Source organism: Strix uralensis, chromosome 16 (genome assembly GCF_047716275.1).
Source record: "Strix uralensis isolate ZFMK-TIS-50842 chromosome 16, bStrUra1, whole genome shotgun sequence".
In the NCBI taxonomy this organism is placed as follows: Eukaryota; Metazoa; Chordata; class Aves; order Strigiformes; family Strigidae; genus Strix; species Strix uralensis.
In genome coordinates, this window is record NC_133987.1 from 10,057,222 (window position 1) to 10,072,268 (window position 15,047).

The following is a 15,047-nucleotide window of genomic DNA, read 5'->3' on the forward strand; positions in this document are numbered from 1 at the left end:
TCTACTCCACACTTTTACATTTGATTCTCTCAGAACCTCCATGAAAACTTACAACGAAGACAAAGCAGCAACACAAGGCAAACAGAAACAGATTAAAACAGAGGAGTCAGTAAGAAACACGTTTACTAAAAGTTTAGCCTAGAGCAGAATACTCATACTTACAGTCAAAGGAAACATTCAAGCCACATAACCAAGCAGAGTCTGTTGTCATGGACGGGATACGGGGCAGCTGGAGGCCAGGTTCTAGAACCACTCAGCACTGTGACCTGCAGTATCTACACACTCAGTGCTCTAGGCCAGCTCCCCTACAGGGTCTGGTCCCTCTTGGGTCACAGGAATATACAGAGCTGGTTTTGTGTTTGATTTTTAACAGAAGAGTTGAGCAAGGTATTGTTAACTAAAGCAGCTCCTTCTCCCCACAATACCAAGAACACCCAAGAAAGCAAATTAGATCTGAATGAGTAGATTCTGCTGTGCAATCTGTATTTGATATAGAAACTTCCAATTTAAAAAATACATATAAACATCTACTATAAAACGTATTTGCACAAACACAATTTAAAGGAAGTAATTTTCTTACACAATCATTAAATATCCCCGAATGTTACAAAGTAATAATATATGTATTGTATTACTTTGGCATACAAATAACATCAGAAGGCCTATTCACTAGTTACAGTAGTGATTTAATTCTGACAAGCTCTGGAAGCAAGTTTCTTGATTGCTCCACAACGCAAAGTAAAGCACATAAAATGGGACTGTGTCAGAGTGTATGAACTTTTTTCAGCTAAAACATGAACCTTCAGCTAAAAAAACCCACCTAACGCAGGAAAACATCTAGTTGCTCCAGCAGCATTCAGCCCACAGGACCAGATCAGAGCTTGTCCAAAATAACTTCTTCGATCGCCCAGAGGTGCACAGATTTGACAGATCTTCAGCACTACCTGCTTGATCTGACTGGTCTGTCCTGCTAATGCTGTCACATGCGGCGCAACCCAGTGCAAGGCATGACTCTAAGCACAGCTTAAGACAAACCCAGCACACATTACTATATGCATTATGCTTACTAATCCTTCCCTACATTTGGGTGGAAGGGGGAGAGGAGCCTCCTCATATGAAAGTGAATTTAGTCTACATTTGATTAGGTACAAATGGATATAATTTTTCCAGTTTTCAAAAATATTATGTCTAGAGAACTTGCATTCTGACAGATGTGAAGTGAGAATACGGGTTAAATACGGCTCCTCCTGTTGTTCATTCTGAAAGGGTCAAAGCCACAATAGTTTACTATTGAGTCCCTCCCTAAACAGTTGTTTCAGAACTGAGTTTTGCTATTTACACTTGCCATGACACATTTGCTTTTCCTCATCTTCACCCAATGTTTCTTACAGCTACTCCATTCACAAGAACACAAAGTACACAGGACAAGCTGGCAGCTGTGACCAGCCTCAATTTGTTTCTGTTTATGAACACTTGCTGTTATTAAGTATCTCAATGAGCATTTATATCAGTTCGGGTTGAATACATAGCTTGGAGTTGGCTTCTACTATCAAAAAGAAAAATCATGGGATCTTTTCAAACAAAAAGAGAGCTTCTCTCTTGCTTATGCAGGATAACAACTCTCTTCACATAGAAAGTGCGTTATCTGTCCTCTTGTCCTTAGGACACTATCTAGAAGTCTAACTTGCCATCTCACTTTCCATGCTTTCGAAAGTGGCCTTTTTTTCTTCTACAGAAGAGACTACAGTAAACAAAAATCCCTGCCTTTCCTTTCACAGGACAGAAATGAACCTGTACATTGATGGTACTCCTATCCAATATGGATGGCTAACCAAAACACATCTTAAAGGTGGGATGTGATTAACCTACGCTCCTAGACAACCTACACAGTGCAGACTGGTTTCTTCCCCCAAGAAAGAGCTCCCATGGCTGCTGGCAGATCTGCTGACTAGATCTAGTCTTACATTTCCAGCTTCTTGGTTATTACCTTGACACCTCGTTCACATGAGCTTCTACAGAACAAGAATATCCTAGACTTCAGCAGGTTAATTTTCAAGTTACGTATTTACAAGTAGAAGGAGAACAAGGTCTGCCAATTTTAACACACCTTTAGCTTTGTCTGGAGGACCTTAAGTGTCATTTATTTTACAAGTATTCCTTGGAATGAAATGGGTAGTGGTGTTCTTGATTATTCAGGATAATAGTAGATAAATGCAATACACCTACAGAACTATAGCTAAACAGACATCTAACGTGGACACAGGCCCATGATCAGTATATGAATGTTCATATGTTTTCTGACCAAGGGCATTACTTGTATTAACTGACCAAGGACACTCACTACCTTGAGTTGTTTAGCTATTGCTTCGATCTGTCACAGAAGACATGTAAAAAAACCAAAGGATTTCACTTAACTATTCTGCAAAAAGTTACATCCTGATTTAAAGCTCTGACATGGGGAAGGGGGATCAAACCAAACTCTTATCAATTTAATTCATATTTGTGAAGAAAAAGAAGTGTTAAAGTACCCAAATTAACAAAAACACCACAACTCAAAAAATGACAGTGACTAAAAGCAAAGATCAGCCTTAAGAGGGGGGTGTAAATTATATGTTGACAAGTGGGTGAGATTCACAAGTCTGACTTGCATTCTGAGGAGGATAAAGGTTATTTAGCTGTATCAGTTTAATGTTTTTCTAATTTGTGCTGGAGGAGTAAAAGCACAAAGTAGAAGCACTACAAACACTTATGAACAGACAGTAATACCAGTGAGTATTAATGTAAATTCTAATAATAGGTCATAGCCAACTATTAATAGCTTTGTGGTATCTAACTTCACTGTACTTCTTTCTGCAGTGCTACAAGCCAATTTCTTTAAAGAAACTCACGGATTTTGTAAAGATTGAACCGTCAAAGGCAGACAAGACAGATCAGAATATAAGCAAAATAAATACAGGGGCTGGGGGTAGGAGAAGGAATGAACTTCAGCATTTCTGATTAGCAACTCTAACTCACCCTTTCCTCACAGTCTTCAAATATTACTTGACCCAAGGTAGGAAGAGCTACATCAGTAATACAGGGCATTCTGCACAGATTCAGCAAGCAGACACACAGCAGGAGCCTGCTCAACAACTGTAGTTTTACTCTTTTGACACCCTGAAAGTAAGCAGCGTACCAAGTAGCTTTCCACCATTATTTTAATATTTGGGGCTTTGCAGAACTTTTCAAGAGGAAATTTTAAAGAAAGTGCTTGCTAATCCTTCCTTTCTACACAAGAATTACAATTAATTAATTTCAACCTAGTCTAACTATACTTGCCTTCATTAAGCCAGTTATTAAACTTCAGCTTAGCCACCTCTATCCATTTCTGAATACCTACACCTGCAGTTTAACACAGCGAAATGGGAGGGCAAAAAGTTTCAAGACATGTCACCCTCCCTTCTACAAAGGCCTCTTCATAAATTCTCAGGTTTGCAAAACAACAATCTTCATTTATGTAAGAAGTCAAACCCTCCAACTATCTTCTACACAAAACCCAAAGTCATAATGATCTATCCTCCAGACTTCAACTTTATCATTCTGCATCTTCCTCTCCTGGCAGGTTAATCCTTGCTCCTGTGGTATTGTTTGCTTCAGTGAGAAACAAAACTGTTATCCAACAAAACAGTAAGCAAGAAGAAAGACTCAGCTCAGAAGGCTTTTAACCCCAGATTAGTTTAAGGAAGCCACTGAACTTTACTTCGCTAGTACTCTTGGAAATACATACATTAAAAAAAAAATCAATTTTTTAATACTAAGACCTACTTATTCCCTTGTGTCTGCGAGAAAGATTAGTTGTTGTGGAGAAGATTGTACAAGAGAACATACTAACACAATTTTAAACAAATATAACACCTAAGGAAAAGAAATCAAGTTAGATTACTATTTGACAGCTTGGTTTAAGAAATATATGCTCACAGAGACACCAAAATCACTGTCTAAACAACCTGAAGAATCAAAGTCTACTTTCATTGCTCACAGTAGGGAAAGTTCTCCTCTGTAAGAGTTAAAATATTTCAGCCAGTCTCTAAGGTACATTTGCAACAAAGAGCTACCTAAAAACACTTAGTAATATAATAGTGAATCTGCTGGCTGATATAAGGCACATAAATAATCTTTCATTGTCCAACATGTCTTTTCTTGAAGTTAGTAAACCCACTTGTACTTAGCCAACATTTTACCAAAGTTTTTCTAAAAATTCAGAAAGAGTTGCCATTTAATTGATGCAACATAAAACAGATCCCATTTTGCAACACTACTGACATCAGGCTATAGCTAAAAAAACCCCCATCATCCCCAAGAAAAAGTGGCGATGCTACAGTCTTAGAGTACACAATAGCAAGAATATTATACATGAAAGTTAGTGATCTAATTCTACAGTTTTGCCAACTTTGTTTTATTGGCAAGTACCCAAGTATTCTCCAATCTACATACTACATCTTAATACACTTTAATACATAATAATGATTTACAGGCACAGAATAGAAAAGCAATCTCATACTGCGTCCCAATGAACAAAATTTTCTTTTTAAACTTAGTATTAACTAAACCAGTAACTCAGGTTCACTGATGTATACTTGCTTCAAAATACATCTAACAACTCAGCAACAGGAAAAGCTAGAGAGATTAAATCAGCAGCCACAATCTGCTCTATTAATATTAAAAACACTCAAATGGGCATCACAATATTTATTCTGAACATGTAATACAAAAACTAGCAAACACACCACAGAGCTATTTTCTATTAGAAAAGGAAAGTGACTTAAGAAAGACAGTCTAATCATGGTCAGTTTAATAAAAAAGAGAGACAAGAAAAAACAAGTTCATTAGAATACCGATTTTAGATTCACACAACAACCAGTTTTGGTAAAAGAAAAGTAATCAATGTGACCTCCAGCTAAGTTCCACACTAGCGGCAATGAGTGTGCATCAATCAGTATTTTAAAGTTAAAATGGTGCCAAGTTGAAAAAGAACACACACAGAAGTTACAAGACATAGAAAAACCATCTAAGAATTCTGATGACTTATTTATAGAAATAAAACAGCAATTGTAACTAGGCGGAGACTAGTTATTCATAGCAACTAATAAACACTGAGTCATTATCTTAGTCATTGTCCTGTTAGTTCAACATGTATTCTTTCCTCCATTTAGGACACAGCAGTTATTTTCAAAACAGGCTAGATAAAGCATGCTTCTTCAAAGAAGTCAGCTACTTACCATGGAAGCCAAACTGTCCAGAATTAACAACATTCAGAGAACATATAGTTTCTCTACAAGAAGAAAAGAGTTCTCACCTGAGTGCATATGTATAGCCAGTGTTCTCTGGCAGACATTGGGGAGGAGTGTACGTGTGTAGACGTGAAAAGTCCATGTTGACTGTTTCAAATCATACTGTAAAAGGTGAAAATAAAGCAATGCAATGACTTAAAATTATGTAAAGTCAATGTAAGAGCCCTTGCATTGTTCAGCCTGTGTTACAAAGTATTGAAACAAAAACCCTACTGTTAAGAGAAATATGGAGCTCTCAGTATTTCAGCAGTATTGCTGCTCATGCTAGATATCCCTTATCATTACCGCATGAAGCTCAGTGTACTTCTGACCGCAACTTTCTTTATGATACTCCATTTTCAGCAATTTCCGAGTTCTCTGGAACACTAGTGTAATATGAGCCAAGCTCTTATCACAACTATACTACAACACTTCCACAGGAACTCAGTTATGCTAGCATCCCCAAAAGCTAAGCATAAAAATTAAAAAAAAAAAACAACAGACAGCCATGCTTTCAGAGATCTCTTCATAATTAATTTTGCTTTGAAAGCCCACTGAGCAAAGCACAGGCTGTTCTGTGCAGCAACAAAGCATAACACAGATGAAACTGGAAGAAGTTTTTACATATAGTCAAATCATTTTACTCTACAACCTTTGAACAACATCCACTAAGCAGTGAGGGAGTTTCCTTCATTTCACAAAATTGTAATATTTTGTAACAGTTAATTTATTCCTGTCATAAAAACACTGAATACACACCCTAGCAGAGAGCCAACTGCAAAGTGACTCACATGCCTAGAATTCGGTATGTTTTCCAGAGTGCCGTGCACTTCCAAAAAAAGCCCACAAACCAAAACCACCAAACCAAAACCACCCAACAACACTTGTAACACTTTCCATGGGGTCTTTGAAAGGTATTATAGCTTTAGGAAGAAAATAAAAACTGATGCCATCATATCAAGAAACTTGCAGAGCTGCATGTGTGCCTACTTGTGATATTCTGTATGATTTCACTTTCAAGTTCAAAATATTTACAAAAAAATCCTTGAGCCCTTCTCAGTTTTATTAGCTACAAGAAAAGTTTTGCTTTTGTAGAAAAGATTCTTTGATAGTAGGTTATTTGTGGTTAACAAATAGGGATTTGGCTATCCTTGGATCTACATTAGCAAAGCAGAATCCTGGCTATTTTCAGATTATCTACAGCTCCTGTTTCAGGAGCAGTAAGATATTCCACACAACTGCAATGACGTGCCTGAACTACAGTAAAAAATTCCCTAGCTACACTTTAATCCTTATAATCAAAACATCAACAAGTATCTCATTTTGAGGATGTACTTTGCTATGCTGAAAAAAGTTCTCATTTGTATAGCTACATATACGTAAGAAATAGAGACAAAAAGCAGAGTCACAGGTACAGGTGCAGCTCAAAAAGAAATCTCTACACATGACATTAAAACACTCTTAGTCAGTCCACCTGTAGCCTCCAAATCCTGATGTCAATAAAGCAGGAGGATATTTCCATTACTCCTGAAGACAGTTTCCTTGTTCTTAAAAATCAGAACTTACAGGCCTAAGCATTGTGGCTTTCTGAATGCAAGCACCTCCCATGCATTTGTGGGGTTAATGAAATACAACATCCCACTTCTGCTGTTTATAGATCTTTTTTTAATATTATAGAGAAAGCATTTCCATTAAGTGACCTTTCTCTACACTTACTTCACTTGTCCCAGAGCCATAATGCTTTCAATGGCTCATATACAAAGTTTGTTGTTTGTTTAGAGGAAGCTTAAACCAGTAGTGCAGAAGTATTAGCAAAGCAGCCTAATTCTCTTGCTAGAATAAGCAGCAAATACTGCTAGAATACATAACAACTGCTGCCATACTTTAACAAATAAGAGCTCATTTTAGAACATAGGGAACGGGGACTGGAGAGTAAAGATTCTCCAGTAAGAAAAGTGGAAATACAGTGAATTTCAAGATGAGGGATGTTGATAACATCAGAGAGCACTTGTCTTAAACAACAGCAAACCAGATTTCTCAGACATGTGCCTACTGAAATTCAAAACTATGATTAAGGTTGATCTGCTTAAATTGGTCCATCCCAATAGAAAGATTTTGAAACCACAAGCTAGGGAAACCTCTGTTTAGTTTCCACTGGAGGTGATCTTGATTGCTTAGCACACATAATTTAATCAGTAAACCTAGTTTTTAACTCGCAACTCAATAGCTGATACCATGCTTTTGACACCAGCGGTTTTCCCACATGGACAGCTGGGCTACGGGAGTGAGCTTTCAGCAGCTACCTAACTCCCCCCGCTGTCTCTGCTAACTGTATGGGCAGGGCAAAGACAGACTTTGAAAAATAACATACTGGGGCAGGGTTTTTTTCATTCTTTTCCCCTTCCCCACCAGCTCTCTCTACTTGATTTCTGAAGAAATCAAATGCTAGAAGTTACATTATATTTCTTATCTGGTAAAGTTCAAAATATATCATTAAGTCAGTATTAGATAAAATATGTACTTGACAATGGCACCGCTAACTGAAAAGCCTTGAAGGTATTTATGCACAGGTCTATTAATAGCCGATTTTCACAGCACCAAGATCTCCAGTAAAGATAACAGGTTTGCCATCTAAACACCACGTAGTTGGAAATCACTTATTAGGAGCTTGGTTCAATTCACTTTTCCTGATGCTCTAAAATTAATTCAGATTCAAAGGGAAAAACCTGTACTCAATTTTTCAAAGCAACAAAACAGGCTTAACTGACTGAAATGGAACTTGAAAATAATCTTCAGAGATAACCACTACAATTTTCAAAAACAGGCATCTAAAATTCACTATGAAACTGGATTTTTTAAAAAAAAAAAACCCTGGCTACTAGTTCAACCGCTTAGTTATCCATCTCAAAACAAATGATCAACCCAATTTATTTAGAAATATTCTACATTCTTATTACAGCAGAACTTTAAACTACAGAACAGATCAGGGCTGGGTGGAGGACACTAACCCCCTCTAATTTGTTCATTCCTGTTTAACAGCGCTCCACCTTCATATATTAATTCTTCTCATTTATGAATACAACTGGAACAGAAAGAGACATGCTAATAAAGTATTTTGGAAATTTAAAACCACAAAATTTGGCAGACAACCTGAGAGGTAGACATAGTACTTAGTTCCAGTTTAAACACTTTTAGGTGCCCAGCAGATTTCCGATTTAGGTACCATACATCTGTCTAGACCAAGATTCATGTAGGCTTTCAGAATTAACTTTGTTGCAAGCACTACTGGGCCCAAACTTTAAGTAGCCTTTTTTCCCTCTTCAGAAGCCTATAAACATCTGTTTCTAAGTACTAAGGAATATACAGTGAAAGAACTACACATGTAGTTACATAAAACTTAAATAATAAGAATACATTTATAAGACAAGCTAAAGGCAATTAATGAGAAGCACACATTTCAGGTAGAATGCAAGCGGACACTAGATGCACCTCAATTTAGAAGCTAGTTTCCACATTCCTGCAGAGGACACAGCTGGATTATTTGCCTTTTAGGGGAAGCAGACAATGATAATCATCTCAAGTATCATCTGTCCCTTGCAATTCAACCGAATCAGTGTTAGAGCAAATCAGCAGAGCAGAAGGGCTGGAGAAGACAGGTTCTGACTTGGTCAGAACACAAGGAAGCACAGGGACTCCTGTAATCAGTGCAGCAGATTTACCTTCGCACAAAGCCCCTTGGCTGTTTGCAGAGGATGTGGACTGCGAAGCATCTGAATGACACGAAGCTGCACCACTACCTCATGATCCTGTTTAGCTGAAAGTAATTTTCAGAATCAGCCTCTGCAAAACCCTAGTAGCGCTGCAGCAAACTTCCTGGCTTTCATGGAAGGTGATGAGAAGCTCTGATAGCGGCCTTTAAACACAGAAGGATCACAGTGGAGAGGTGTGGGGGCGGGCAACACCACATACACATTGTATATACAAGTACCTGGCAAGGACAAGGATGAACCCCCACTTATGTCTTCTGGGGCACATAAACAGACTTCCACAAACATGCTATCTAGGCATTTCCTCATGAACACCCTTTGTGACAAAGGAAGTGGTAAATCGCCATTTCACAAACGGGACCCTGACACAGTAGAAATATTCACCAGGAGTCTGTTATAGAATGAGAAAATTTGCAAGAAAGCATGTCTCATTTTCTAAATTACAAGGGGTAAAAAAGTTATACATTTAAAGTCTTAGATGTTGGTAGTACTACTTCAAGTAGAACCTACACCCTTATCTTTCAAAGCAAACAAAGTCATCATGATTTAACATACCAATGCCACAAAAGCTAAACAGACTTTTGGGCAAACTATTAATAATGAAACTGGAGTATGCAACCCCATCAGTTCATGAGAGCAAGCCATTTTTTACTCGTAATTTCAATTTTTATTTTCTAGTATTATTCAGGACAACAAATAAAATTAGTTTTTGGTAAGAAAAAAGGCAAATTCCTAAATAAATATATGCCACAAAAAATGTTTCCACACACCCAACTAACTACTAGTTTAAACAGGCTGAAGGGCAAAGAGCTCCACGCTAAATCAACATTTTATTAAAACGCACATTCTTAAAACATTAGTATTCCTTTAAAACAGAAACATCCCAAGTAATAAAATCCACATTAAACTAGATGTTACCATTGAGTATTATGGCAAAGATTCCCAAACACAGGTGTCAGACTGTAACGCTACCAACAAAAGAGGTTCTTCACAAAGCAGTAATATTGCATATTCACATTAAGTACCCATGCCAATGGTTTTTAAAAGAAAGGTTGGGAAAAGCCAGCTATACCCTCAGCTATGGTGAAACAATAAACACGCCTGTTCATTGTTTACACGCACAGCGCCTGAAACGCTGACGGTAACACCCCGAGTCACGTTATAAGCCAGGAACCTCCAGACCGTCTCCCTGAAATACGCACAAAGAGTTCGGTGCCCAAAGCCTCACCAGGCCTCTGCCTCTCCAGAGATTCGGCGCTCTGCTCGAGGCCTCCCCCATCCGACTCGCCGCGCTGCCACAGAAGCGGGGGGCTCAGGGCGCCCCGGCAGCGTACCCCGGTAAGCCCCGGGCCTGGCGCGGCGGCGCGGGAAGGCTGCGGGGCGCGCCCGGTGCCCGGCGCCGCGGGCTGCACCGGCCGGGGGGGCGGGGGGGGGCCGGGGGGCCGCCGCGCCCGCGATGGCGGCCCGGGCTCAGGGCGCGCTCCCCGGCGGACAGGACATGCTGTTCCATGCCACACCGCAGGATCCCAAAATGGCTTCCCGGCCCCAACAAAGCCCGCAGGCTCCGGCTGACGGGAGCCAGCCCCCCCTCCCCGTCACTCAGGGGCAGGGTTTGAATTCGCTGCCGCGGCCGCGCCAGCCAGCCCACCGCTCTTAACCCGCGGGCGCCCGGGCGGAGGGGTCCCGCCGCCGGAGCTGGCTCGGCGAACGCCGGGGAGCACGCCGTCCGCGCTCATCCCAACTGCCAGCTCGCCGCTCATAACAAAAGGCGCATTTTACTTAATGCCTCGCGTTCCTAAACCGCTTCACTCGCCCAAGAGCACAGCCTCAATATTAACTAACAACATAAACCCCAACGTCTTCCTCTTTACAGCTAACTCCTACACCTGAATGCCTAAAATATCCACAACTCTCAAAATCACCAACTCACAAGTCAGTCAGGTAGCACAGATTTAAGGAGATATATACACACCGTATTTACTAACATATCAATGTAAAAAGCCTACTAAGCTTGCCAGTAAAGCCCTTACACTTACACAAAAAAGCCTGCAACTTACTTCCATAACATTATTATGAAAATCAGCAAACAGTAATACACCCCCATAGGTGAGAGGGGGAATTAGACATCAAGATTAACTTGGAAATTGAACAGAAGCATTAGCCTGTAACAGTCGGTTGCAAACCACTAAAATAGAAGATTTTTAGAAAATGAACAAAGTTTTCACTTCCTTTTTGTGTTATGGTAAACTGAAAACCAGACATGGGATAGGAGGATTGCAAGTACTGCAGAAACACGGAACATGGAATTTGCTAGCTAAGATTTTCTTTCCCTATATTAAACAACTTTCTTTTTTTAATAAAGAAACATGAAATATGGCAAACCAAATACTTTTGCTTTCCAGCAGCCATAAAACTTCTTGAGATCAACAGAAGACAGGCACTGCCTCTAAAGAGTCTCGTGTTTCAGACCCTTGTACCCCTGTGCTTACTGAAGAGCAACCAAATGTGATCACCCCATCAGGAACACAGTTCTATCATCTCAAAATAAGCACAACACTGAAATATCACATTTTGCAGTAAAACTACACACAATCACTCACTGAGTTATGCCAAACTCTTTTACAGCAAAACCCTGTCTAGCAACACTCCCCACAGAAGGAGTTCACTAGCACTAGCGGACCTGAGGCGACAAGCAGGGGGACAGTAAAGACAGGCTTGGCACTACCCAGCACCAGGCCACAACATCGATTACAGTACATTACCTTTGCACTTAGCCTCAGCAACTGCTGTGAGCACTGGCACTACAGCACACTTATCAATTCCTTCTAAATCAGGGTGGAAAGCTGCAGGTTATAGTTCCTTCTGACAAGGAAATGCTCCAAGGGCCAGGCCAAGAGGCACCCAGGCAGGCAGACTGCTACGGCAGAGATTTGTCTCTCTCCTTCCAGTTTAACAGCACCGATCCAAATGACTTCGGGCCCTAAAGGGAGCTCAGCACTTGACCAAACAACTCCAGCTCGCTCTCCAACGGGACATCCTCACGTCCTGCTGCCTTCCTTGGACTACCGTCCGAGCTGAGGAACAAGCCGATCCCCTCCGCCCCGAGGAGGACGCGGACCGAGACACAACGCCCCACGGCTCCCACGCGGGCAGCTGCCTAACGCGGCCCTGCCCGCCCGAGCCCGCCTTGCCCGGGACCGGCCCTCACGGCGGGAAGCGGCGGCGGGCGGGCCGAGGCGAGAGCGGGCGGCAGCTGCCGCCAGTCAGCGGGTGCCGGGTAAACGGGGGCGGGGGGGCGGCTGGCAGCGCGGCAATGGCCGGAACGGGCTGGCGCCGAGCTGTTTGCCAGCCCCCCCCGCTCTGAAGAAGGGCGGGGGAAACGCGGCCTGACCCTAAGGGAAAGGGGAGACCCCACCCGCCCCAGCGCGGCCGCGGGGGAGGGAGAGGCTCCCCCTCAGAGGAGGCGGCGGAGGGGGGAGACCGAACGCTCGCGACGCCGGAGCCGCCGGTGCCCGGGTGGCGGTTACCTGGCGCCGGTGGAGCGAGGGAAAGGCTGAACCGCCGGCGGCAGCAGCAGCAACAGTGGCGGCGGCAGCGGCTGAGATTGGCCTCGCCCCGCCCGCTTTGCCGAGGCCGCCGGGAGCCCCCGCCCCGCCCCGCCCCGCCCGCGCGGCGCGTGCCGCCAGCGCCCCCCTCTGCGGCCCGCCCCGCCCACCGGGAACCGCCCACCGGGAACCGCCCCTCACACACCGCCCTCACACCGCCCTCACACAGCCCCTCACACAGCCCCTCACACCTTCACACAGCCCCTCACACCTTCACACAGCCCCTCACACAGCCCCTCGCACCTTCACACAGCCCCTCACACCTTCACACAGCCTCTCACACCCTCACACAGCCCCTCACACAGCCCCTCGCACCTTCACACAGCCCCTCCCACAGCCCCTCACACCCTCACACAGCCCCTCACACCTTCACACAGCCCCTCACATGCTGCCTTCACACACTGCCCTCACTGCCCTCACACAGCCCCTCACACACCGCCCCTCATAGCACCCTTCACACCGCCCTCACATCACAGTGCCCATCACACACCCCCTCACAGTGCCTGCACACAACCCTTACAGCAGGGCTCATCGTGGGGCTCCCCTCCCCTTCATCAGGCACCCCTCCATGGCCCCAGCTCCCCTCCCCTTCATCAGGCACCCCTCCATGGCCCCAGCTCCCCTCCCCTTCATCAGGCACCCCTCCATGGCCCCGGCTCCCCGGGGCTGCCCTGCCCTGCCTCAGGCTCTTCCCTCCGGCAGCAGCGGCCTGCTGGCAGCCGCAGCCAAGCTGCTCCCTGCCTCAGCTTCCCCCTCCACAAAATGGAGCCAGGGATGCCTCTGGAGAGAGAAATGTTGGAGACGAGGAGAGTTACCTCTAATTTTCACTTCGGCCTCTGTTGCTTGGATCCTCATTGACTTTCTTTCCCACTATTTCTGCGTCTCCCCTCACTGTTTCCTTCCCACTCAGTCTTCTTTGGATTTTCTTTCACTTGCTGTTCTCTAAGACTCCTGGCGCTTGCACAGCACACCCAGCCACTCAGCGGGATTTAAGCATTTCGGATCCTGCTCTATGCTCAAACGAGCTTCACCGGTGCCAACACCAGGCTGCGGTAACCGCTGGACAACTGCACACAAAAGAAATGTCACAGGCCTGCTTTCAGCAGAGAAGTCGTGGTGTGAAATAAGACCCATTGTTCAAATATTTGGGGAACGTATGCAAATACATTCAATTTGAAATCTGCATCTGAGTCATGTTTTGTCAAATCTTTAGTCTCCCCGAGCCTACAGTTTTCTTGCGGGCATTGCAATGCTGTGCGCTGCGGGCAAGGACGGTTCAGATGGCAGTAAACAAAAGAACAGGGAATGTGTCACTTGAGAGAGGGTAATCAGGCCAAAAATTGTTATTTACTTGTGCATGCAGGAGAAATGACTCAGCTTGCTGGGAAAGACTGGGTAATAAATATGTAATTATCAAATAAATGAATAGACTCTGTGTACTTTTTTGGATACAAAATGGGTAAAATCCAGCTAATCCTTAAGACACAGAGATGTAAAATAAAGACATTCACTTAAGACATTAGCTGATGTTGATGTAGCACTAATTTTAGGCAATTACTGTTTATTTTAAAAGACCTTTGCTCTAGCTATGTGAAAGTTTTAAGATGCTGCAGCCAAAGTTGATCTGATTCCAGTAACACTTGGAAGCCAACACATAATTTAGTAAGACGTGCATCCCCTCACCAGTCACCTCCTCCTGGCATACGGCTAAATACTTTGCAGAACGGTAAATCACCTCACTTTTCTGTCTGCCCCTTCTCTTTCTGTACTTACTTCACACCTGTTTTCTTGTCTTTAGAGTAGGTAGTGTTTAAGGGCTTAAGATAGTCTAGGAAAAATCACTTCTTAGTTTAAATCTCCCTGAAACTCTTTGGTGGTGTGAGGCCAGGCTCTCTTGGGGATATTTCTGCCCCGGTTCCCCTGGAGCCCAGCCAGGGCAGGCTGTGCTCTGCTCTGGCAGGACGAGGCATGTTGCGCTCCCCGGGCGTTGCTCCAGCTCCCCGGGCCGCTCTGACTTGTCCTGAGCAGTTGTTTTTCCATCAGGACCAGGCCAAGAGGCTGGAGGAGGATGGCTGAGACTTGGCTGTCCCTCCGCTCCTTGGCTATGAGGAGCAATAGGGCCTCTGGCTTCTAGGACTTAAGGGAAACTTGGTCGGGTGTCCCAGTTTTGTTAGAAGAAGCTGGTACGTATAATAGGGAGTTAATTTTTCCACGTTTCAGAAGAAACTGCTCTGAGGCAAACAGAAATTATTTCAAAGTTTTTCAGCATCCAACAATGAGCTCTGAACACAAAGCGGGCTCACCTAATTTTACTGGCTAAGCTGAAGTCTGTAGAAAAATGGTCAGTAGGAATAAAAATTGATCAT

At 43.4% G+C, this 15,047-nt stretch overlaps 1 protein-coding gene across 18 annotated transcripts in view; it reads right to left on the reverse strand.

Annotated features, from left to right (window-relative positions):
* The window catches only part of SUN1 (Sad1 and UNC84 domain containing 1), a 36,295-nt gene that overhangs the window by 18,595 nt on the left and 2,653 nt on the right, over positions 1-15,047 (reverse strand). For 3 of the 18 annotated variants that reach the window (XM_074886275.1, XM_074886288.1, XM_074886287.1), the window contains 2 exons: positions 13,497-13,740; positions 5,336-5,432 (listed from right to left, as the gene is read on the reverse strand). The exons of 8 other annotated variants lie outside the window; for them this stretch is intronic. In XM_074886275.1, coding sequence (XP_074742376.1) covers positions 5,336-5,412 — 77 coding nt within the window. In that variant the 5' untranslated portion in view covers positions 5,413-5,432; positions 13,497-13,740. Of the gene's footprint in view, positions 1-5,335; positions 5,433-10,278; positions 10,495-11,838; positions 12,295-12,603; positions 12,717-13,496; positions 13,741-15,047 lie in introns of those variants that run through there. 7 more of the 18 variants (XM_074886271.1, XM_074886276.1, XM_074886272.1 and 4 more) reach the window with 7 other exon arrangements.